This window comes from Pleurodeles waltl, chromosome 2_1, assembly GCF_031143425.1.
Source record: "Pleurodeles waltl isolate 20211129_DDA chromosome 2_1, aPleWal1.hap1.20221129, whole genome shotgun sequence".
Classification (NCBI taxonomy): Eukaryota; Metazoa; Chordata; class Amphibia; order Caudata; family Salamandridae; genus Pleurodeles; species Pleurodeles waltl.
Window position 1 is genome coordinate 635,963,124 of NC_090438.1, and position 23,254 is coordinate 635,986,377.

General features: G+C 41.8%; 1 protein-coding gene across 1 annotated transcript in view; it reads left to right on the plus strand.

Moving 5' to 3' along the window:
• Positions 1 to 23,254, plus strand: part of HECW1 (HECT, C2 and WW domain containing E3 ubiquitin protein ligase 1) — a 1,026,664-nt gene that overhangs the window by 233,431 nt on the left and 769,979 nt on the right. The window contains exon 3 of the mRNA XM_069216002.1: positions 18,349 to 18,406. Coding sequence (XP_069072103.1) covers positions 18,380 to 18,406 — 27 coding nt within the window. The 5' untranslated portion in view covers positions 18,349 to 18,379. The remainder of the gene's footprint in view (positions 1 to 18,348; positions 18,407 to 23,254) is intronic.

Here is a 23,254-nt window from a genome sequence, read left to right on the forward strand (position 1 = left end):
GATGGCTATGTCTGCTATTCAAACCATTACAGTGTATATAGCTTGAGTTTTAGCTTTCTGCGTCATTGTGATATTTTAATTTTCCTTCCAACCCCTTCCAAGTAGATTCTCTTAATATAGGATGGCTCAAAATATAGTTAAAAGGCATGTGACGGTGGAAATGAAGGGAAGTTTGCTCCAAACCGTGTCAACAATTATTTAAGACTGTGCCAAATTAAGATTATTTTAAATGCGTTTGTGTTCTTTTCAATGAAAATTGTGCCAGACGTGCACTGATTGCCCCCATTTACCAACAATTTCTTGGGCAAGGTCATCCTCCTTAACAACCTAGACATATTTCATTAACTACTACCACCTTGGCACTTAACCTGTTGTTTGTAGCCAATATATGTCTAACTGCTGCTAGACAATCTACAGTTTTACCCTCTTTTGTAAATGTTTACTTGTGGGAACAATTGTCTCCCAAGGCCTCTGCCCACACACACCAGAGGAGGTCAGAATTGTATGCTCTTCTACCTTGGATCATGTGGGGTAGCCCTTTACAAGCCACTTCTTTTAATCTTCCTGAATGGCTATTTTGTACAACTGGAAGCGGGTAGCCTACTTAAGCCTATGATATTACATCCAACACTGGGAAGCTTATTCTTAAATGCAGTCCGAGTTGTCTGAAACAGATCTCCATAAAAGAAAAGCAACAGTCTTGCATGTGAAAAACAATAAAGGACAACTTCTCAAAGTTTTTTGTTCTGCAGGTTCTGCAGGTTATTGTATTTTATTTCTAATGTAGTTGCAAGTTCTTAGAATTTATACGATGATTAATTATATGAATATATAGGATTTCAAAAAATGCTCATTCATAGGAAAATGTTTTGTGACTTGAACTAACTATATCTGCAGCCTGGGTCTGGGAGATATTTACATGCAGTCTGAGAAATTTGAAACTAAGACCCTTCAGTAGGAACTATACCTTCAATTGTGCAAATCTGTTTCTACATTTTGACCTTCCATAAATGAAGTTGTAATCATGTTTTGTAGGGATTTAGTATCAAACCCACTGCATTCGTATTTATAAAGTATTCTGATGCTCCCTAAAGTGTGTTTCTCTTTGCCCTTTTCAGCTAATAAGAAGCATTAGCCAGGCCAGTCAGTCTATCTTTGCTAATGCATGTTGATTGCAGCTATTGGCTTTGCAGATGTTTGTTTAATAGAACCAACATGGGTGCAAAGTCAATAAAGGCAGCCTCTTTTATGGAATGGTATTTCCTATATTTCAGATACAATGTGGCAGCCATCTTGGAAGTATAGATAATAATGCTCGGCCATCATGGACCCTTATTTTCTATAGCTCTAAGATAGCTGCCACAATGCACCAAGGCACAATATTGCTGCCATCTTGGAAATATAGAGTATATAGATTCAAGATAGTTGAAAATGTGTGTTCAGTTGCAAACAGAAGGACATCTTAGAAGTAGAAAAAATGATGTTCTAAGATGGCAGGATGTCATTTCTTCTTCTTACAAGATGGGAACTATGATTTGAACTCCTAGGCTACAGGTGTTCTGCTTTAATAGTGCAGCAGGAGCAGTTGCAGCGAGGCCTCTGTGCCCTAGTGCAACTGCACCTGCTGCATCATTGATAGAGGGACCCCAGAGTCACTCCCACGCACTCTCACAATCTCCCCTCAATCACTCATTCTAGCTCACTCACACAGCCTTACTCACGCCCTTGCACTCACTTATTCATACTCACTCTTACTCATTCATCGATTCTCAGTCTTTAACCCATATTGACGTGTTTAAACACATTAAAGTAATATACACACTCCCTTAATCTCATTAACTCTCAGTCGCCTAAAAACTCCCTTTCAATCACACATGCACAGAGAAACAACACTGAGTCATTTTGTATACTTACTTTTCTCCCTCTGCTGGCCACTCAAAGGCTCCACGGCAGCAGCAGAGCAGAAATCAGGTGCTGGAAACTAGAAGTTGTAAGCCATGATTCCCAATGAGGAGCCAGACAGAGCAGCAGGGCCAGGTTTATAAGGAAGATGCACCTCAAGCCCTCTCCTAGCTTCTTGGCATGGCAGGACGCACTGCCCTGTCAGAAGGTGGGTCAGTGTTAGGGATTCTGCCTCTGCTACTCTGTGTGGCCCCTCATTGGTCTCAGGGATGCACAGATGTGTGTCCTGATTGCCCCATTTTAGCTGATACACTGTGCTGCCTGAGGCACGCACGGTACGTCTTGTTAAAGAAAAAGGACTGTGTTAGAGGATCCTAGTTGAATTAAGCTCATCACATGCACAATCTAGACAACCATGTAAGGGTGCTCAGTCGGATCGTCGCTCAGTCCCTTCAGCCCCCTCCCCCTCCTGTCATCAGGAGCCTGGTGGCGAGCCCGAGGGGACTGACCTGCGCACCGCAGATTTCATGTAAACACGAAAGCTGAAAGCTGTGTTTGCACGAACACTGATATGTTAAATTATTAGAACTGTGATAGTTTATTTAGCAGTGGCTCCATAGCAGCTTAGAGGTGACAAGGTTGTGCCCTCAAGCCCCTGTAGAGGAACTGTCCCTGACTAGTTTCAACACCTCATGGTCTTGAGGCAGGGGCTGAAGTGTGGGATTCTCTGCGCAAGCGCTCTGTCTTTGCCAAGGTAAATGCAAAGGCTTTATTTCAGAGACACAAAAGGCATTCACTCCATAACCCCACCACTAATGAACAAAAGCCAAACTTTTTCTACACAAATGAAGCACAAATGTTACCCCATCCAAAGGAGTATCTGTAAAGCTAAACTAACCCCCACTTTGAACCCTGTTACTAATAGCTCTCACCTAAGCAGTGAGGGAAGTGAATCCAACTGTTATTCAGGAGATCCCTCCTCCTGAGGATATTCTGAAATTCTTAAATTCCCTTCCCTTTTCTCTCTATCCTTCTATCAATCTCGTGTCCTTCCTAATCTCCATACTTTTTTTCTGTCACTTTCCATTTTGCTTTCTTTACTTTTTTTTGTATCCCTTATGTGCTTTTGTATCCAAACAGCTACTGGTCCATCCTTCTTTCTTTTTCATCCAACACCCATTCTTCTCTCTATTTTACTCTATTTTATCCATCCTTCCTTCTGCCCCTCTTTCTTTGTCATTTCCTTCCATTTTCATCCATTATCCATCCTTACTTTCTCCTATTTATCTACCCGTGCATCATCTTAATTACCTTCTTCCCATCACACACTCTATTTTTTCATTCCTTTCATTCATTCTTCGCTCATTTATCCTTCTGTGCATTCAATTATCACCCTATCATATCTATTAAAAATAGATTTAACCCACTAAGCCATTCAGGGCCTGATGTAGGGTTTGGAAGATGAGCACTCTCTAACAAAGTTTATGGATATTCTATCCACCTTATCAAAACTGCCATAGCATATAATCGTTTTGTAATGAGGCAGATGGGATATCCATCATTTTTAGATGGAGTAACACGTTGTCATACTCTAAATCGGGCTCTAAATCTACTTAATCTGCAGAAAGTAAATAGCATATTGCGGATAAAAATACGTTTCAGAAGCAATAACAATGAAGTACATTATACCTATTAGCCCTCCTGTATGGGAAGAAAATAGAGTTAATTTGGAATTATATGTACATCTACATACACTAGCTAGCAGGGAACTTAACTATTATATATAAGGAACTTCACTATTATACATAAAATAGGCAATTTCTGCAGCCTAATATCTATAAGAGATTACAGTCAGATCTGAAGCACGGAGGCACTTGTTGGCTGGTAAATTATTTTCCCTGGAATAAAGGTTTTGGTTGTCTCAGAACCATGTGGACTCATCAAAGCAATGTTTCAGAAACAAAAGGTCAAGCACTCCAAAAGTAATCCGGGGGGGTCCATTGCAAGTACACTACTCCACCGTGGATCACACAATTGTTGGAGCACAATCTTTCGATACTGGACCTTTCGTTTTTAGAGATTTTGAAACATTACGTGTCCGCTGCTGATTAGATTTTAGATACTCGATGATCATATATTTCAAGGCTTTGAGAATATTGATACATATTGATGACTTGTTTCAAGCCCTGATGAAGTCTGCTGGTGTACCTACAGCAAAGACGAAATACATGTTGGCAAGACTTCTAAGACACTGTGTGCAAATGAATACTGTTGGTGGAATACTTTCCACTGAACTCTGCCTTCAATTAATTTTGGAGTGCTTGAATTTTCGTTTTTGCTTTGAACTTGTTCCTACAGAAGAAGAAGTGGTGTCTCTTCTCCCTTTCGACCACCTATTATAAACTGTATCTAACTGACTGTGTTCAGTGCATTTGTGTCTACTAAGAGTGTGCGAGCCCTGCCTCCCAGCCACCTTCCTTTGTTTGAACTAAAGCAATGTTTCAGGTTCAGATGGGGTTTCTGCACTGGTGGTGAGACTGGAATAAGTTTGCCATGTCCTCGGGGTAACCAGGGTGAATTAGTGTAGAGGCCGGAATGTGTTTTATAAGCAAAGCATAAAGATTTGCATCATGTCATTTTCACTCCTGCAAGACGGTATGAACTGTATTTTTTTTTTACCTGAGAGAGCGGTACATATCTAGAGTTTTTTGCTTTTGTTTATTTCTAGGCCCATCCAGCATAGCGAGAACGTAAGTGCGCACTTCCGAAATGTTAAAATTAGTAATTCACAGCAGAATTTTAGACGAAAATGTAAAACGCACAAACTATGGAAGGCAGGGACCTTTGTTAATGAACAGTTCAGGAGTATTCAAACTCATATTTGAATTATTCTCCCAGTTTGTCTGCTTTTAAGAGTCTGAACTGCATGACAGAGAACGTCTTTATGTCTCTCCCATGAAACAGTCACAATGGAGTTTGTAATGTCTCCCTAGATTGAGCAGGTTGCTCTGTAGACCTTGACTGGTGTGCCAGCTATACAACTGCAGCTGGAACTTCCACAGGACAGTCTGATCTCTTTTCCTCAGCATGTGCTAACAATTGTAGTCAGTGGGCCGTAGCTCACAATCACAGGCATGATTAGAAAATGTAGGACGATTCTGGCTTGCAGTAATGGGTCACAGAGAGACACATGGATCAGATCATCCAATTTTGCTCAGGCCCATATCCCTGCCTTTGTCAACATGGATGCTCATCTAGTCTGTGCCATACCGTTCTAAACTCCTGAGATAAACATCAGCCTGGTTCAATCAAAGAATCATATTAACATGTCCAGCTTTCACAGCCTGTCGTCATTTGTGTGCATGCTGAAGAATCCGATTCACAGTAAACTCACATCGTACTCCACTAACATAGTTCGTTAATACACTCACTCATCCCATTTCAACATGTTTCACAACAGACAATAGGTCATGGATCCTGGCCCAGCTCTGTTACCCTTTTCCCTATAACATGGGGTCCTGATGTAGGCTTGAACCTAGACAAGAAAGAATAAGTTTCACATGTATGTTGTTGCAAATGGCCCTTTCTGCAGGGTCACTCCCAAACCTTTTGCCTTCCTCCACTTTTCTGACCACATTTTTGCTGCTTTTAAGACTCTGTGCATGTTGCTACTGCTAACCAGAGATAATGTGCTTGTGCTCTCTCTGCTAAACATAAAAATATTTGCTTATGCCAGATTGGCATATTTCATTTACTTATAAGTCCCTAGTAAAACATACTGCATGTACCCAGGACCTGTAAATTAAATGCTACTTGTGGGCCTGCAGCACTGATTGTGTCATCCACTTAAGGAGCCCTTTTACCATGTTTCAGGCCTGCCATTGCAGAGCCTGTGTGTGCAGTTTTACTCTGCAATGTTGACCTGGAAAAATAACCCTCTTGCCAGTCCCAAACCCTCCCTTTTTATACATATACGTCACTCCTAAGGAAGGCCCTGGGCAACCAAGAGGGCAGGGTGCATTGTATTTTAAAGGCAGGACATTTACTTTTAAGTTTTACAAGTCAATGCAGTCTCGTCGTCATGCTTCCCCACCCTCTGACTCCTTGAAAAGATCTTCAAGTGCCTCCCCTCCAACACGAGGAAGACAGTAACCTACCACTCATCACTAGTAAACTGGACTATGGAAACACACTCTATGCCGGCATCACCAAGATACTACAATCAAGACTACAAAAAATCCAGAATGCAGCAGCCAGACTAATCCTGGATATCCCCGACACAGGCACATCTCCTCCCACCTCAAAGACCTACACTGGCTCCCAGTCAACAAGCGCATCACATACAAAGTCCTGATCCATACCTACAAGGCACTACACAGCATAGGACTGGCATACCTTAACCACCTCCTTGCCTTCTACATACCCAACAGACAACTCAATTTTTCCCAGCTCGCCCTTGCAGCCGTTCCCAAGATCCAGAAAAGCACAGCAGGAGGAAGATCCTTTTCCTACCTTGTAGCCAGGACATGGAACACACTACCTCTCAAACTCAGGCAGACCACATCACTGAAGCAGTTCAGGAATGATCTAAAGACCTGTCTCTTGAACTGAGCAACACACCCACAAACAGTGCCTTGAGACCCTATGGTTGATTAACCGCGCTTTAGAAATCACTGATTGATTGATACATGTCTTAGTAGTGAAAAACTCTTAAATTCGCTTTTCACAACTATAAAGCCTATCTCTCCCAAATGGTTAACATTGGTATTACCTTATTACATCTTATAAGTGTAATTTATAATTTGGAAGAGATACGTTTTTCGAGTTTGCAGTCTCTGGAATCACAATTTAAAGGCACAATTTAGGGTGAAGTTGGATTTTAAATTGTAATTCTGAAAATGGCACATTTAGAAAGTTGACATTTTCTTACCTTAGCCATTTGGTGTCTGCTGCCTGTCTCTGATTACTTGTTTGGGTGGGTGACAGCTGGGCTTTATGTATTCACCCCTGGACGGTTACACACAATAGGAGCTTAGGTGTGACTTGATGGGTCTTCAAGACAGGATGGGAGGCAGGAGCTGGACACAGCCTCACACACCCGAATAGGCTGTGTTCTGTCCCCCACAAAGGGCTACATACACCCTTGGAGAGAGTCTGAAGCCAGGGCAAGAAGGGAGGACATCTGTGCACTTCAAAGCCCTTCTTTGACGTCTCCTCACTTCAAAGCCACCACTGGGTATAAGAAATGGACCTCTGATCCTACCAAATCAGTACATCTCCGGCCCTGTGGATACTCTGCCAGGAAGAAGGACTGCTGTGCTGCTACAAAGACTGCCACTCTGCTGGACTGCTACTTTGCTTGACCTCTTGTTTGCTGTACTGACCTGCTGCCTGCTGCCTCTTGCCTCAAATAGAGAAGAACTGGACCTGCATTTCTCTACTCCAGAACCCAGAGTTACTGCAAGGGTCAGCTCACTGGTCTCCTATTTTCTCAAGTCTCATTGACATAAAAGACTTCCAACTTACCTGCATTTGCACCTGGATTCTGCTCTCTGTGCGTCTGCCCTGCCAATGGTGCCACCCCAGTCCAGGGCTCTCAGAAGTGAGTAATAATGTTCTTCTTCAGTGAACCTTTCATCAGAACCGGCACATCTTTGCCGTTATGGGGATTGGAACTGGTGCATCTTCACCTTTGCGTGGATCAGTTCCAGCGCATCCTCGCTGCAGCATGAACTGGGCTCAGCGCATCATCTTTGGAATCAGCGCATTTCTCTCAGAAGCAATGCATTCTCTGAGGAGAACTAACACATCACATTTAGACCAGCGCATCGCTCTTGGAACCGATGCATTGACTTTGCATGGAGAAAACCAATGCATTGCCTCAGCTGCACCACACATCTTCCTCAACACCGACGCAACTAGAATCAAGGTACTTTTGTCCAGTGAGTCTAAGTGGGTCCCTGTATCTGGCCATTGCGGTCGGCCTCAACTCTTGACTTTGTCCCGGTCTGGCGCAACCATATTTCCCCATTGACGCTTCTTGCTTCTAAGTGCTTTTTTTAAAGTTTATTCTTTAAAAAATCATATCTTAAGTTTTACTTATTGGAATTTGGCATTTTGGTGTTGTTTTCATCCATTAAATTAATCTCAATTTTTCTAACAAAGTGTAGTATCTTTCTGTGTGGTGTTTTCACTATTCTACTGTCTGAAGTGTGGCACAAATAATTAACACATTGGCCCTCATTCTGACCCTGGCGGATTGAATCCGCCAGGGCCGAGGGCAGCGAATGCACCGCCAACAGGCTGGCGGTGCATTCATGGGCATTCTGACCGCGGCGGTAACGCCGCGGTCAGAAACGGGAAACCAGCGGTCTCCCGCCGGTTTCCCGCTGCCCATGGGAATCCTCCATGGCGGCGCAGCAAGCTGCGCCGCCATGGGGATTCCGACCCCCTTCCCGCCAGCCTGGTTCTGGCGGTTTACACCGCCAGAACCTGGCTGGCGGGAACGGGTGTCGTGGGGCCCCTGGGGGCCCCTGCAGTGCCCATGCCAGTGGCATGGGCACTGCAGGGGCCCCCTAACAGGGCCCCACATTGCTTTTCAGTGTCTGCTTAGCAGACACTGAAAAGCGCGACGGGTGCCACAGCACCCGTCGCACACCTTCCACTCCGCCGGCTCCATTCGGAGCCGGCATCCTCGTGGAAGGCGCTTTCCCGCTGGGCCGGCGGGCGATCTTTTGCAGATCGCCCGCCGGCCCAGCGGGAAAGTTGAAATGCCCCCCGCGGTCTTCTGACCGCGGGGCGGTGTTTGGGCGGTTTCCGCCCGGCGGGCGGCGTCCGCCGCCCGTCCGGGTCGGAATGAGGCCCATTGTCTCTTAAGCCAAGCTCTGTGTCAGGCTAACAGGGGGCAAGCACAGGTTAATTTAGGGTGTGTTGGTGACTTACCCTGACTAGGATTGAGGTTCCTCCTTGGACAGGGCCATACCTTGCCAACCAGAAATCCAGTTTCTAGAATGTATTATGGCCATTCCATGTCTTCTAAGTATTGTTCAACAGGTTATCGGCATGAGTTCTGCAATACACAGTACAAAACCTGCAATCACCATGCATGGATGCCTTTCCTGTCTGCTTCCTACAGCAGGCGGCTAAAGAGGACCCTCCTGTCAGTGAGATATCAGGTTTCAATTAACCCCTATTATCTACTGGATTTCCTGGCGTGCGCGTGCCTTAGCAGCATGTGCGCATGCAGTATTTATATGCATTCCTCTCTCCACGTTCCTCTTGACAACTCCGTTGCTGTGGTGACTAATGCACTCGGTCTTCTTGAGGCGCTGCGCTCAGCTCTATCGGCGTGCGTAAGTGGAATTAAATATGATCTGACTCCGCAGGAATTGGGAGGGGACACTGAAGGAATTCCCTGCAGTGCAAATCTTTAAGTGCTACAACTGAAAAGAGAACGGACGGTATGTCCCTCTTAACATAATATTTAGTTAGAGGTGGGAACTATAAAAGCATTATGGGACTCTTAAAAAACACACAATAATTAGGTGTAAGATTTTAAGATTTAATTTGAAACCAGATCTGGATTTTTAGATAAAATTTCTATTAAAATAAGTCTATATAGACAATAATCAACTCTAGAAAAATGTATTAAATGCCCATGGATCAAATGTATAACGTAACTCTAGGGAGGCGTTGTTGTAATAAACCAGAGATATAATCTCAGCATTTCAAAGAAACCCTCATCTGAATGCTTAACAATATATTTTCTTTCACAAAAACAACGCAAAAGAAACATGGCCGATAAATCACAATTGTGGCCCCATTGAGCTAAGCTTCAACACTTACAATGTCCTTGTGCTGCCAGGCTTCGAGCACCATTATGTTTTCAGGATTATGAAATCTGAAATACGCTAGCAAGAGCGCTTTCGAACAACGTGACAGACCTGTCATCCTTAAAATACTTTTCGCCCTGCGAGCTTTTAGAGAAGGGGGCGTGCCCTTGGCGCGGGGCGGGGGTGGGGTTTGGATGCCTCCTCTGTCCTCTTCCTAAATAGCCGCAACCTGCTTTCTCCATACCACCCCCCTTCAAATACAAGAATAAACTCATCTAGTGTCACCTTCCACGTCCTCTGGAGTTTTAAAAGGAGCAATGTAGTGCTACGCATTAACACATGAGCTTGAAACCTATTCTAGAAAAGGGTTTTCAGCTCACCTCTTCACCATCTGTTACCTGTTCATGCCTGACTTACAATAAATAAGGTGGTGTCTACTACTGAATTTGCCGACCTCTGATTGGATTGTCGACCTTCCCAATCCAATCAGAGGTCGTCAACTTAAATAGTAGGCAGTAATTTCTTTATTGTAAATCAGATACGAACAGGAAACAGGTTTGCTCAGTTCCTCTGCCAGCACTGCTTCATTTGAGCCGGTGGTTTCCGGTGCGGGGCACTTATTTTTGGGGTCTGGCAATTAGTTTCCTGCATCAGGCATTTACTGCCAGCAAAAGACCCAGGTGTGAAAGGGGAAGGAAGAGAAAAACGAAAAAGCGTCACAAAGGAAGAAAACTGAAAGCTGCAAGAGTGTTATGAAGGGACAAGGAGTGGCTGTAAATGGATTAAAGAGGCCCGAGATGGCTTTAGGGTTATGCTGCCTCATTATTCTGTGCTTGCACATTTAAATGCAGCAGCCGCGTGTTTCAAAGGAGAGTTTTGGGCATATGACGTTTTTATTTACAAATTAACCACTGCCTGCAGGAATCTCCAGCAGTGGAACACCTTTTGTCAAAAATTACATCCATAACATCCCATTCCGTAAGTAAACAACACAACAGCCTGGCATACCCACACAGAAAATTCTCGTGAGTTACTGCTGCACAGTGCTTTCAGAGTGTGCATGAGAAAAAGCTTAACAAGCTATGCACCCACTTTCAAAATGCTTGTAAGTTGCCCACACCAACTAAAACTCAAATTAACCTAATGGTAATTGCCAGATAAAGCAGGGCATTTTGTAACATACATCATGGCCAATTCTGATCATTTTGCCATCACCACTGACACTTCTAAACATTTACAAAAACACTGCCATAAGGCTACTACTTATGTCCCTTACAATATATATTTCTTAAGACCGAGATCCATGTCCAAGGCTGCTTTTGACAGAAAATGCCTCTCCTGTTGAAAAACATTTATCAACGCCGTGCAGTTAAATGCGCCTTATATTTATTAAGAGCTTTTGTTGCTTGTAGAAAGAATGCAATCTGATAGCATGACTGTTATCAATTGTCCTTCTCTTTGTGTTTTACAATAATAGGACAGCAAGCAATATTGCTGCCATGTGAACGTTTTTATTTGAAATTTCAAACGAAACAAACACTTAGTGCAATGTTTCCATTTCGTATCCATGTGAAAATGCCCTATGGTAATTCACAGTGTCACATTCATTAGTTCTTTGTGATGTTCTAAATTTAGGAGGGATTCATATCATTTGGATGTCTCGTATGGTCAATTTTTATTGTCATTAGACAAGGTTTGTGAGGGGGGGTCATGGGGACTCGGTCCAAGCATCCTCGATAAACCATTGAAAAAGTACAAAGTGCAAGGTGAATACACCCAGAACGATATAGCTAGGCGGAGGAGCCCAAAAAGGACCACTTGGGAACAAATAAAAAAAGCACAGCCCCTGACATTTGCAAATCTTGGGTCAGGGCCACAAATCTGATGCAATCTTCATAGGGGGGGACCTCAACCTCGAGTAAGCTTTATGACTCAGCCACAGCAGCCATGCAAACCATGACCCACATACAAAATGCAAGGTTTATGATCTTATCTTATACACATCACTACATACCAACATCTGAAAGCACAGCACATATGGAAACCAATAAATAATGGTTCATTCACAGATGTCTCTTTCATACATAATGTTAAGGGTAATGTGGTATGTAATATGATCTGTAATATTATTTATGACTTCTAATTGCATTTGTCACATGAAGGATGAGGTCATGAACATGGCATTTGGTGTGTAAGTTATGGGTTGCATGGTTGTTTCAGAACAGTGAATTGCATTCGTAACTGTAACTTGGGAATTCAGCAGTTTTAATTAATCACCTTAACAACATTTTAAATGTGTGATTTTTCAGTGAAAAAATATAGACATATATATCAAATCAAATCGGATATATAGAGTGCAGCTAATAACCCGCAAGGTGATCCAGGTGCTGAGAGAAACTGCGCAGTTCAGTCGATGCAGGGTGTGTGTGCGAGGGAGAGGGAGCCAAAGCGCAGGGGCCTGGATGGTTGGTGGACGTTTAGGCTGTGGTTGATGTATCCCGGTCCATGCATAAGAAAGGCTTTGTAGGTGTGTATCAGCATCTTAAATTGACATCTCTTCTGAATAGGAGGCAGTGGAGCTTCTTTTAAGTGGGGGTGATGTGCGGTTTTGTGTGTGTGTGTGTATATATATATATATGTATATATATATATATATATATATATATATATATATATATATAAAACAAAGGTTAAAGTACTGTTATAGTTAGGTGAAATACCGTTATAGTTAGGTGAATATATACATAGATAAACATATGTATGCATACATATACATACATGTTTATCTATCTATATATTCACCTAACTATAACAGTACTTTATATCTATGCGTACATACACATCCATATGTTTATCTATCTATATATTCACCTAACTATAACAGTACTTTATATATATCTATAGACATGGGGTCTGAGTACCTCCACCCTGACCCCTAATACTACTTTGAAAAATTATTTTCCAGCCCACATTTCTGCCCCAGTGACCATTTCCCAGTATAGAAAATGGTGGATGCAACTTTCTGCTCAGATTGTGGCCAGCCAATAATGGCCTTGCTGTGGCGTGATGGTTCGTGAATCCGCCAAGAATGGATTTCGCAGTGAATGGATTTGCAAAGGGGTTGTACCTCTATATATACAAATTTGTTTTTCCTTTGATATCTCAAAAACTACTGAACGGAGTTACACCAAATTAAAAAAAGGTGCTTTCTGGACCATAAGCTACCTGTCTGCCAAATAAGGTGTTATTCCATCCAGCAGTTCAGACTGCAATCATGTCTAAAATCCATATGGAAATGAACAATGGAGATGCACTTTTTTGACCCGCACTCCTGTTTTCTCTGCCCTTGCTTGATGGATAACCCTATACTTCCCATGCACAACAAGACCCAATTTGACACTTTAAAAAAAAGGTTTCATGATGATTCGTCAAACGACCCCAAAGATACAGCCAAGTCAAAAAACGCTTTTTCTATAGAAACTAGGTCCTAACTATAACTACCTACTGGCACAGAGGCTTCCCCCTTGTGGGGTGCCCCCAACCTCATGAGAGGAGGATTAGCTGCCAAGGGAGCAAACTTTGCGGAAATTTCATTCGCAAATATTCATACTCCACACCCAGTAATAATGTGATTGTGATTGATGGCTTCCCATTTCACCCTGAAAAACTGTTGCATCTTACATACAACAGGAATAATTCCATAAAGATGTATTTATTTTATTTGCAACTATCACAAATATCCACTGACAAAAGGTCAACAATTGTTCAAGTAATTGTCCATATTTTGTATTCGCCTGCATTGGAGTGTAAATCAATATCTATTGTCTTTGTCTGTGATTTGATATGAGACCCAAGTGTTTGCTGTCCAGCCCAAGTGGGCAGAATTTTAAAATTATCCTAGGTATGGCATTTAACATTTGCTTGGTGTTCAATCCCCATTCAAACATGATGCAAAACAAAGACAATTACATCTCTAAAAAGCGTGACCCTGTTAGACCTGGCATCCTTGGCCTGGCTCCCCTAACTTTTAGCTCTCTGACCTCCTTTTTTCAGACTTCATGTTTGCTGGCTTTTAGGATTCTGGGCACTTTACCACTGCTGCCCAGTGCTAAAGTGCATGTGCTCTGCACTCTAAATCATCGTAACATTGGCTTATCCACAATTGCATATTTAATTTACTGTAAGACCCTAGTAAAGTGCACTATATGTGCTCAGGACCTAAAAATTTAAAGTTACTAGTGGGCCTGCAGCACTGATTGTGCCACCCGCTCCAGCAGCCCTGCAAACATCTCAGGCTTGCCACCGCAGAGCCTGCATATGCAGTTTTATGCTGCCAGTTCGACCTGGCAAGTGTACCCACTTGCGTGGCCCAAATCTTCCTTTTTTATTACATATAGGTCACCCCTAAGGTCGGCCCTAGTAAGCTCCAATGGCAGGGTGCACTGTATTTAAAAGGCAGGACATATACTTCTAAGTTTAACATGTCCAGGTAGTGTAAAACTGTTAAATTCGTTTTTCAGTACTACAAGGCCTGTCTTCCCCACAGGTTAACATTGGGGTTACATTGAAGCATCCTTTAAGTGTAACTTCCAATTGGGAAAATATAGAAATATGAAGTTTGTGTCTCTGGACACACACTTTAAAATCACAACTTATGGTGAAGTCAGATTTTAAATTGTAAGTCTGAAAATGCCACTTATAGAAGGTTTACATTTTCTTACTTTAACCATTCTGTGCTTCTGCCTGTCTCTGAATACACTCCTGAGGTAGATGCCAACTGGGCTTTGTGCATTTCCCCTAGACAGTCACACACAAAGGGAGGTTGGATGTGACATTTGCATCCTGATGGCCCACCACCTGGCTGAGGGGTCTTACTGGGCTAGATGGGAAGGAGGAGCTGATACCTACACCTGAATAGGGCAGTGCCTCTCCTCACATAAAGCGCTGCATACCTCCCTGTAGAGTGTCTGGGGCCAGGGAACGAAGGGAATGGCCTCCTTTGAAGTCTCCCCCACTTCAAACGCACATTTTGGTATAAGTACTGGACCCTAAACCACACCAAACCAATTCACTTTGGGGTCCTGAGGAGCCATGCTGCCAGGAGGGATTGCCACTTTGCTACTTGCATTGCTGACCTGCTGCCTGCTGATTGCTGAGCTACCAGGAGGGACTGCCACTTTCAAACTTGCTCTGCTGGTTTAGCCTGCTGCCTGCTACCAGCTACCGCTGTTAGTGAGAAGGACTGAAACCTAGTCTACAAGCTTTAAACCTTCAATAACTCCAAGGGCTTGTTGGCTTGCCCACTGTTCTCAAAGTCTCAGGGCCATCAAAGACTTTGTGTCCCTCCTTTGAGTCAGTTAGCTGCAGTAGCCATTAGGAACACCAGTGGATACACAGTGCGTTGCCCTGCACAAGAAAGTACTTCGCCACAAGGATCGAGCGCTGCACTCCCAGTGAAGCATGGGCTCACTCTCTAAATTGCAAACAAGGTCAACAATACACACCAATTAAAATCACTACTCTCAGCCCGGGCCGACAATGCAGGACTGAGAGAAACCTCCCAGTTCATCCTCAGCAGTGCCATAACAACCAGGCTTCTTCCCCAGTGCTCATGTGTAAGCTGAGGTCGAACTGCATGTCGCAAAGGAGTGTGAACTTGCCAAGCCTGCTCGTCCACCAAGAATATTCTCGCACAGCCAGTCGCCACATCGCTTGCATCAGGAGGACAGCTCCTCCACCAAGAGGTACTGTGTCCAGGGACATAGTCTGCGAAGTCCTCTGTGTTCATCCTGTGCCACACTCACTCTCTAAATTGCAACCAAGGTCAGTGACAAGCGCTGATTGAAATCACTTTCTTTGGCTCAGGTCAACACCCCCCGACTGTGAGAAACCTCCCAGCGCATCCCTAGCATTACCATAACAACTGAACTTCCCCAGTGATGACGTGCCAGTTGAGGCCGAACTGCACGCAGCAAAGGAGTGTGAGCTCACCTAGCCTGCTCGTCTGCCAAGGATAACCTCGTACGGCCCAACACCTCACTGCTTACATCAGGAGGACAGCTCCTGCACCAAAAGGTACTGTGTTCAGGAACATGGTCCACAAAGTCTTCCATGTTTATCCTGTGTCACATGGCGAATAAGTAACTTTTCTCTATCTGTCATGAAGGACCTGTGCCTCATTTGGGTGCATCCATAGAGGTTTGTTTAACTACAATGCCCATATCAGACTAGGATTGTGGTCCCTACTTGGACAGGGTGCATACCCCTGTCAACCACAGACTTAATTTCTAACAATTCCAAGGAAAAAATATACAATGACTGAAGATGTACAGATTATTCTCAGTGTGGTTGAACACATTTGGTTCATAGGTTTTAAGAGAAGCAATATATTCTGATTCTCTTATCCGTGATAATTTTTCCCAATCACCATTCCCAGGATCTATTTGTATGTGTTCTATGCTAAAAAGTGACATTAGTTTTGTATTGCCCTGGTGTTTGTCAGCAAAATGATGGGCAACAATCATTACATATGGCCTGCATATGTTCAAGTATACATTTCTTGACTAGGAATATGGTGGAACCTATGTTAATTTTTTGCAGGGACATTCTGTTACATATGCACAACATTGTCAGTTTTACATGTTCTAATACTTCTGAGTTCAGCCTCTTTCCTAGAGAATGGGACAGTGTATGTGGACATGTGTATATTATTCTCACAAGCTTTACATTTTCCATTGGTTATGTTTAACGAGTTTGCCTATTTCTGAAGTAAGTGGCTCCTGATTAACTTATTTTTTTGGGTACTTGCTTTTCTATAGATTATATTAGGGCATGTTGGTAACAATTTCTAAATTATAAGGTCTGATTTCAGAATGGACCAATGCTTCCTAATCAGATGAATGATTTCAAAGGATTGCACACTGTAGGTCATAGTCAGTCTAGCGCTATCAGAGACAGGTTCTTTCTCATGTGCCCCAAAAAGGACTTTCTCCCTTCTGACACTTTTCCACCACACTGTTCGGTACCATCCTGGAATAACCCCTGTTTCTGAAACGTTTCAACATTAAACCTTTCTCATTTTCAAAGACAACATTGTTGTTGCAGTTGAGTGCAGCGAACAAAGCACTGTTTGTTTAATTGATTTCTGATGCCACATGCCTTAAGCTTACATCTTGTATTAAAGCATTCATAAAGTCACTCCTCAATCACCAATAAATTAATTTGAACAATGATCAATATAAAGAATTTTGTGCTGTAGTAGTGACATTTGTCATTGGTGAAAACTCTCAGCAGTACTTAATTTGTTAATCATCGAAATATTGATGGATGGATGGATGGATAGGTAGGTTTATGGATGGATGGACCAGTTGATAAAACTTGTAGAAGATATGCACTTTTACATCAGTTGGTGGTGGAATTTGCAAGTTGATAGGTCTTTTCTACCAGAAAATAAAAGTTTACTCATGGTCAAATGGAATACAGTCTAAGTCGGATTTAATCTGCATGTGGGCTTGTTACCTGTCATGGAATTTACTAAGATATATACAAAATATATTGCCCACTGAAGAGATGTCCTAGGGGTAGAAACTGGCTTGTCAGTATGCATTAGATAATTTACTTCCACTAGTGCCAACCCGTTGAAGGTCACATGACACCCTCCTTTCTGATCAGGATCTTTAGGACCAAAGGTCAACAAGTAGAACATGTGGACACATGTGAACACAAGCATGGCATCAGCTAATTCCAACCACAGCGCAAAATAAACATGTTTCTTGTGTTTGGAAGCATAGAAGTGATTAAGAATTGTGGTTGGTAGTTTCAGTTTGTACAACACTGATGGAGGGAAACGTGAAAGATCCATTGTCTTGTTTTTCTTTTGTGAGTAAGAGGGACCTACATGGGAGTTGGGGTGTGGTGGAAGAGGAGTCCTCGGGTATTTTTGTGTATGGGAAGAGCCATGAGACTTTTATTTTAAGATACATTCTGTAGCGACACAGAAGACCACACAATATTTATTAAGTTCACTTGGAAAATATTGGAATAGCACATGGAGCAGAATCCTAGCAACATTCTTTGTTCTGTGAAGACCCTGGAGTAAAAAAAAATGGCATCCAGAAATCCAGATTTCATACTGACGTTTTTATGTTCCATGTTTGCATTGTCTTGTTTTTTTTTGTTTACGTTAAAGTATGTGTGTTGTCCTTGTTCAAGTAAAATCCGAGCAATTCTCAATTTCATGTTTTATGGGATTCTTATCTTTCTCAAAAACACATCGAGTATGCTAAGAATTCTGAAAGACATCCTGCGCTGGTGTGATATCCCAGTGGTGGAAAATAGTGATTCACGTTTCTATATTTGTTCATTACACTGATGAATTGGAAACAAAACGAAGCACAATTTTGGTAATATAGTGTCCATTATTCGAAGACACAAGCGATGGCCCCTGCAAATCCAATTCCAGAGTGAAATTAAAACTGTTATTATTTTTTTAACTTTTCATTTGTGTGTTGTGTATATGTTTTTTATTTAACGAAAAATATACTGTGAAATATGTCATGTCTTGATGTTGCTTTTGTGAAACATACTGAGTTAATCTCATTGAACTTTTCCCCAGGAATTGATGTGCTTGCAATTGGCGGGTCATTATGCTGCTGCACCTGTGTAGTGTTAAGGTCAGTGTGTTTTTCTGATTATAAGAACCACCCATACCATTCCATTAGAAAGTCATTGCCATTCATAATGGAATGCGTCATAACTCACGTAACATGTTGCAGCCCTGATCCCTGCTGCACCTCCATACATTTTACATTGAAATTCATTAAAAGATGGCGCTGGTGATGAATGACCATAATGTGGGCCTCTGGTGCTTATTTTCACTAATTGTTTTACTGCTAAATAATCCGATGCTGTTTATTTATTTAAACAATAAATTACCTGTATTCAGAATAATATTATGAAGTTGCACAGAGTTGAGAGAGTATGTGAGTGCACCAAGTTGGAGCAAGTTAAAGATTGAGAGCAAGAGGCTTCCTGGCTTTTGTGAAAATGGATCTGCACACAGCATGGCAGATACGACCCACAGAACTAAGCTGACATTTTTCAGTATGTAACAATTTGCAAATGACTACCTGTTTAAGGCCTTCAAAGCACAAAGAGTGTTTCTATGAAAGAAGCAAGGCGAAATAGGAACAATCGTCACAATCCATATGAAGTGAAATGAATTATTATTCGAAAGTTATCTAGTTTAATATGACAACATTTTGTTAACTTTTCGTAGATCACAGTTATGATAAACAGCTGTATGGCACAAGTCAAGGAAGGTGAAGAGGTCACTCCTGGAATTTACATATTCACACAATGACATCTAAATTTATCACCCTTTCATAACTTGTTATTTTTAAATTTTTAGCAGTGCCAATATTCTGGCACACAAAATAAGACAGGGATTTGGTAAGGTTTTCTGATATCATATTTTATGTAAAAATATGTATCACATTATATATAAAAAAATGCACATACTAAGACTTTCAGATCAAATAATGATGCGATAAGTAGCAGTGGTAATGCTTGTTGATCACGTTGTTGACACAAAAAGGGCCTAATGCATAAATGTATTTCTTCAAATTTGACTTTTAAGGCAAATACAAATTTTTACTAGCTGAAACGACCCTTTGAATCGGCAAACAATGGTTTTGTAGTCATAAAAGCATTCACTCATACAAAGGTTTTTATGTGAGTAAATCGACTCACAGGCATGTGGAATGGATGGACTGTGTTTTCCAGGGTAGGAATGCCTGTGAGTTTCCGCACCCGCCAAAACCTCCATGTTTGGGAGTATTTACAATTATTTTTTTGGTGAACTAGAGGAAAAAATATATATTATGGATTTAAAAAAAGTTAACAGAGGCATTTTGGCATGTCTTCACTTAAGCAAATAAACAGTATTATAGGTGCTGCTCTGAAAATGGGATCCACAAATGTTTTCCAGAAGTACAAGCTCCTCTGTGTAATTCTAGAAACCGTTGTGAATTACAATAGGTGTACATCAGCACACATGAGAGGTCATAGGCCACCAGGCGAGGGTTCATTACTTTCCTTAGGATTCTGGCTCGATATGTCGTCTTATTAAATACTATTGCATTTTGATGGATCACTAAAGGCATATGCTGCTGATTTGAGACTACTCAGTGTGCAGCAGGTGCAAAGGGTAGATACAACTTGATGAAACAAAAAAACACAACAAAGCGGGAGGACAAAGGATCTATTATTTAAACATTTTGTCATCTCAAAAACTATCTACATGTGTTCAAGGGTCATTCGACTTAAAATACAAAAAGTATGTATGTGTACAATGTTTAATATACAAGGAAGCCCCAAATCACAGGACATACAAATTGTATTTCACGTTTATCCCATGCTTTTTAGACCGTGACTGGCACTGCAGTATGACAGTACTTCTTGGTTAAGGGACACTCACTGCATTTCAAAGTAACTTACAAATATGCAGCATAACCCTGAGGACTTTAATATTGAAGTACTTGATTCTAAAGATCACATGGCAAATTTTGAAATAAGGTTAATGATTGGACAATTTGTTATACTGCAGTCAAATATTTCATTTGGATATTTTTAAATCTGCTACACTGCTTCAATTGGCTACTCAACTAATATCCAGCACTTAACTTGGATTATCAACCCTTTCTCCTTGAATCCCTCAGGTAAAGACAGCTGCACCCTTACTTGTTAGTGAGCCACCTCCGTAACTCCATGGAGCCTACAACATGTAGAAAGTCCTCGCTGGGTATATGAAACACTATACAAAATATTCAACCTAGAAGTGGGCGATATGCAAGGGAGTAGCCAGAAAATTAAAATACACCCCACTGCAACAATACCTCTAAAACACATAGGGAGCAAAGACAGCGAGTCCAGTTGTCCCTGCAAGTTTTCAGGATGGGTGTTGTTGGTGCCGGGGGAGAACTCCTAAGAACCTATTGTTTTTTTTTTAAAGTTCAGATATTGCAATCTACAGCATTTTTTCAACAATTTGTCAAAAAGCCAAAATGGATCCTGGTGGTTTTGAAGGAGCATGCGTGAAACAATTTAAAAAAAAAAACCTGGTAATGAGCTATGATGAAGCTGCACCAAGGTTGGGTTCTGGGAGGTTTCCTTCCTTTCTTTTTCCAATTTACTACCTTCCCTTTTCCCCTCTGTTTTCTTTTCCTCAGCTCTATACGTTTTGTTCCTTTCTCTTTCTATCTCATTCTCTCTATCTCTCCCATGCCTTCTCTCTGTCTCCTTCCATCCCTGTTTCTTTCATTTCTCTTACACTGCCCCATCACTGTAGGTCTATGGCGATCCCTCAAACCCCACCTCTTATCCCTGTCATGGCATTTTATTCATGAGCGTCCTCATTGGTGACAGACAGAAGCAAGTCTATAAAGCATAAATTACATTTTGTGACCCCGCCTGCCCGTCAATGGGGCCCAATCATGGCCCCGCTGTAGCTGCTTAATCGGGGTTTCCTTATGCCACTAATGAAATAAAATCCAATGCCTGTCAAATGAGGACTGTGATGAAAGGCTGCAGGGAATGTTGGTTCCCAGCCCTCAATGTGAGTGAGGAAATAAAGGGGACACCCTCAGCAGCTATGCAATATCCGTTCCCTTCGCCCTGAAGTTGTGCCCTGGTGCTGGCATCATCGAGGCTACTACCAGGCACAGCTGACGGCAAGTGTAAATGGCTGCTTAGTGGCACGATTGTGGTCCTACTTTGCAGCAGGAATATTCCTGCTGTGCAGTGGTGTAACAAAGGCCCTCGCAGCGCCCTCGGGCGTCCGGAGGAGGAGGGGGGCCCTCGATGTACTGTGCATGGGTCCCCTCAGGTCTCGTTACACCACTGCTGCTGCGGTGCCGGGCCTTTTTTTCTGCCTTGACTTTTTGAAACTTTATCAGTTGCATGGTAGGCAAAGCAGCGACCCTGCGCAATCTAAGACTTGGAGAGGTCACACACCACTAGGTTAGACATGTCACTTCAAGTTCTGCTGCTGGTTTTAGATGGATGGACCTAAGAGGTCTGAAGAAGTAATTTATATCTACTTTCGTTGCAGTGAATGTATCGAATCAATGACACATTTGTCGTACTACATGACTGTTTAAACAATGGCTAGATGTTATATTGCAAAAGGTACTTGCGCGTTTATGCCATTTATAACACATTCCTTGACAGCTAATGAGGCACAGTTGCATTGTCAGTCTGTGTTTTTGCTGGGAATGTCTTCTGTTCCACCATGTTCACCTCACTCACAATCCGTCTATCACTCATACTTCACACCTGTAACACTTGCAAAACTTCTTATGAATTTGTATTAATTTAGCTCGTATTGTTGTCATTTTATCATAAATAACTACCATTGTAATACCTACTTTAAATACACGCGATTATGTACTCGCAGTGACTGTACAGCAGGTTAATGCTCGATTTCACTCTTGCATATTACTGTATTCTGTGTGAACCTTCTAATTTCAAACGTTTATGATGCCATTAGTGTTTTTTAGTGACGTGATTTGTAGTGCCACTTGTGATGTAATAGGAAAATAATTTCCGTTACACAAAGTAAACAAATTCCCCAAGGTCTGTTAGTTTGAATAGTTCCCTGAAATTCAAATTTGTTTTTTCATTTGATTTTTCAATTCTTTTGGAAGTTCTAAAAATCATGTTTCTTTCATATAATGTTTTCAACAAAAGTCAACTGCTTTTACAAACATCCCAGAAATACCTTTCCTCGGTGGCTTAATGTCCAACACTGCATAAGTGTCTACACTGGTCCATTGTATTGCTCTGTCTGCTTAAAGTATCCAATTAGGAGTTACATTTGAGTTACCTTTGGTTTTTGAACCTAGAGATGTAAGGCATCAGGTTTCAGCAATGGCCAATATCACTCCATATAAACACACATCTCCTCTCAGTTGTAAAGGACCCATGAGAAACGTCACTTCTTGTAAGCTCAAAGAAGTCTGTATAATGAAAGCACATGTATATGGGTAATTGATTGGAACAGAAGAGGATTTTTCCTGACACATGATCCACACCATCTGGGATGATCAACATTTTTCCTTTATGGCGTCAATTGCACTGGCAGTAAAAGTGTTCTTTATGCCTTGTAAGAACAACAGTGTTACTCGCTACTCTTTAAAAAAAATAAAAGTGGCCTCTTCTGCCCGGTGAGAAAGGTACCCACAAGAGTGGTTACAGTCGCGGACTGTAACAATTGATGTGGTGAACGAATATGTTCAACGAGGTGACCCCGTATGCTTAGGAACCTGTACAAAAAACACATAAAAAATAATGATTCCTTCGGGGGATGATTTACATGTAGGTACTGGACAATTAATGCATACTTGCTAAATAATGACTGTACCACATTATAAAGAATCACTCACATTAAGGGTAACAATGTATAAAGAAATACAAAAATGTATATTATTATGCATTCTTCTGAAACAAACAATCACATTTTG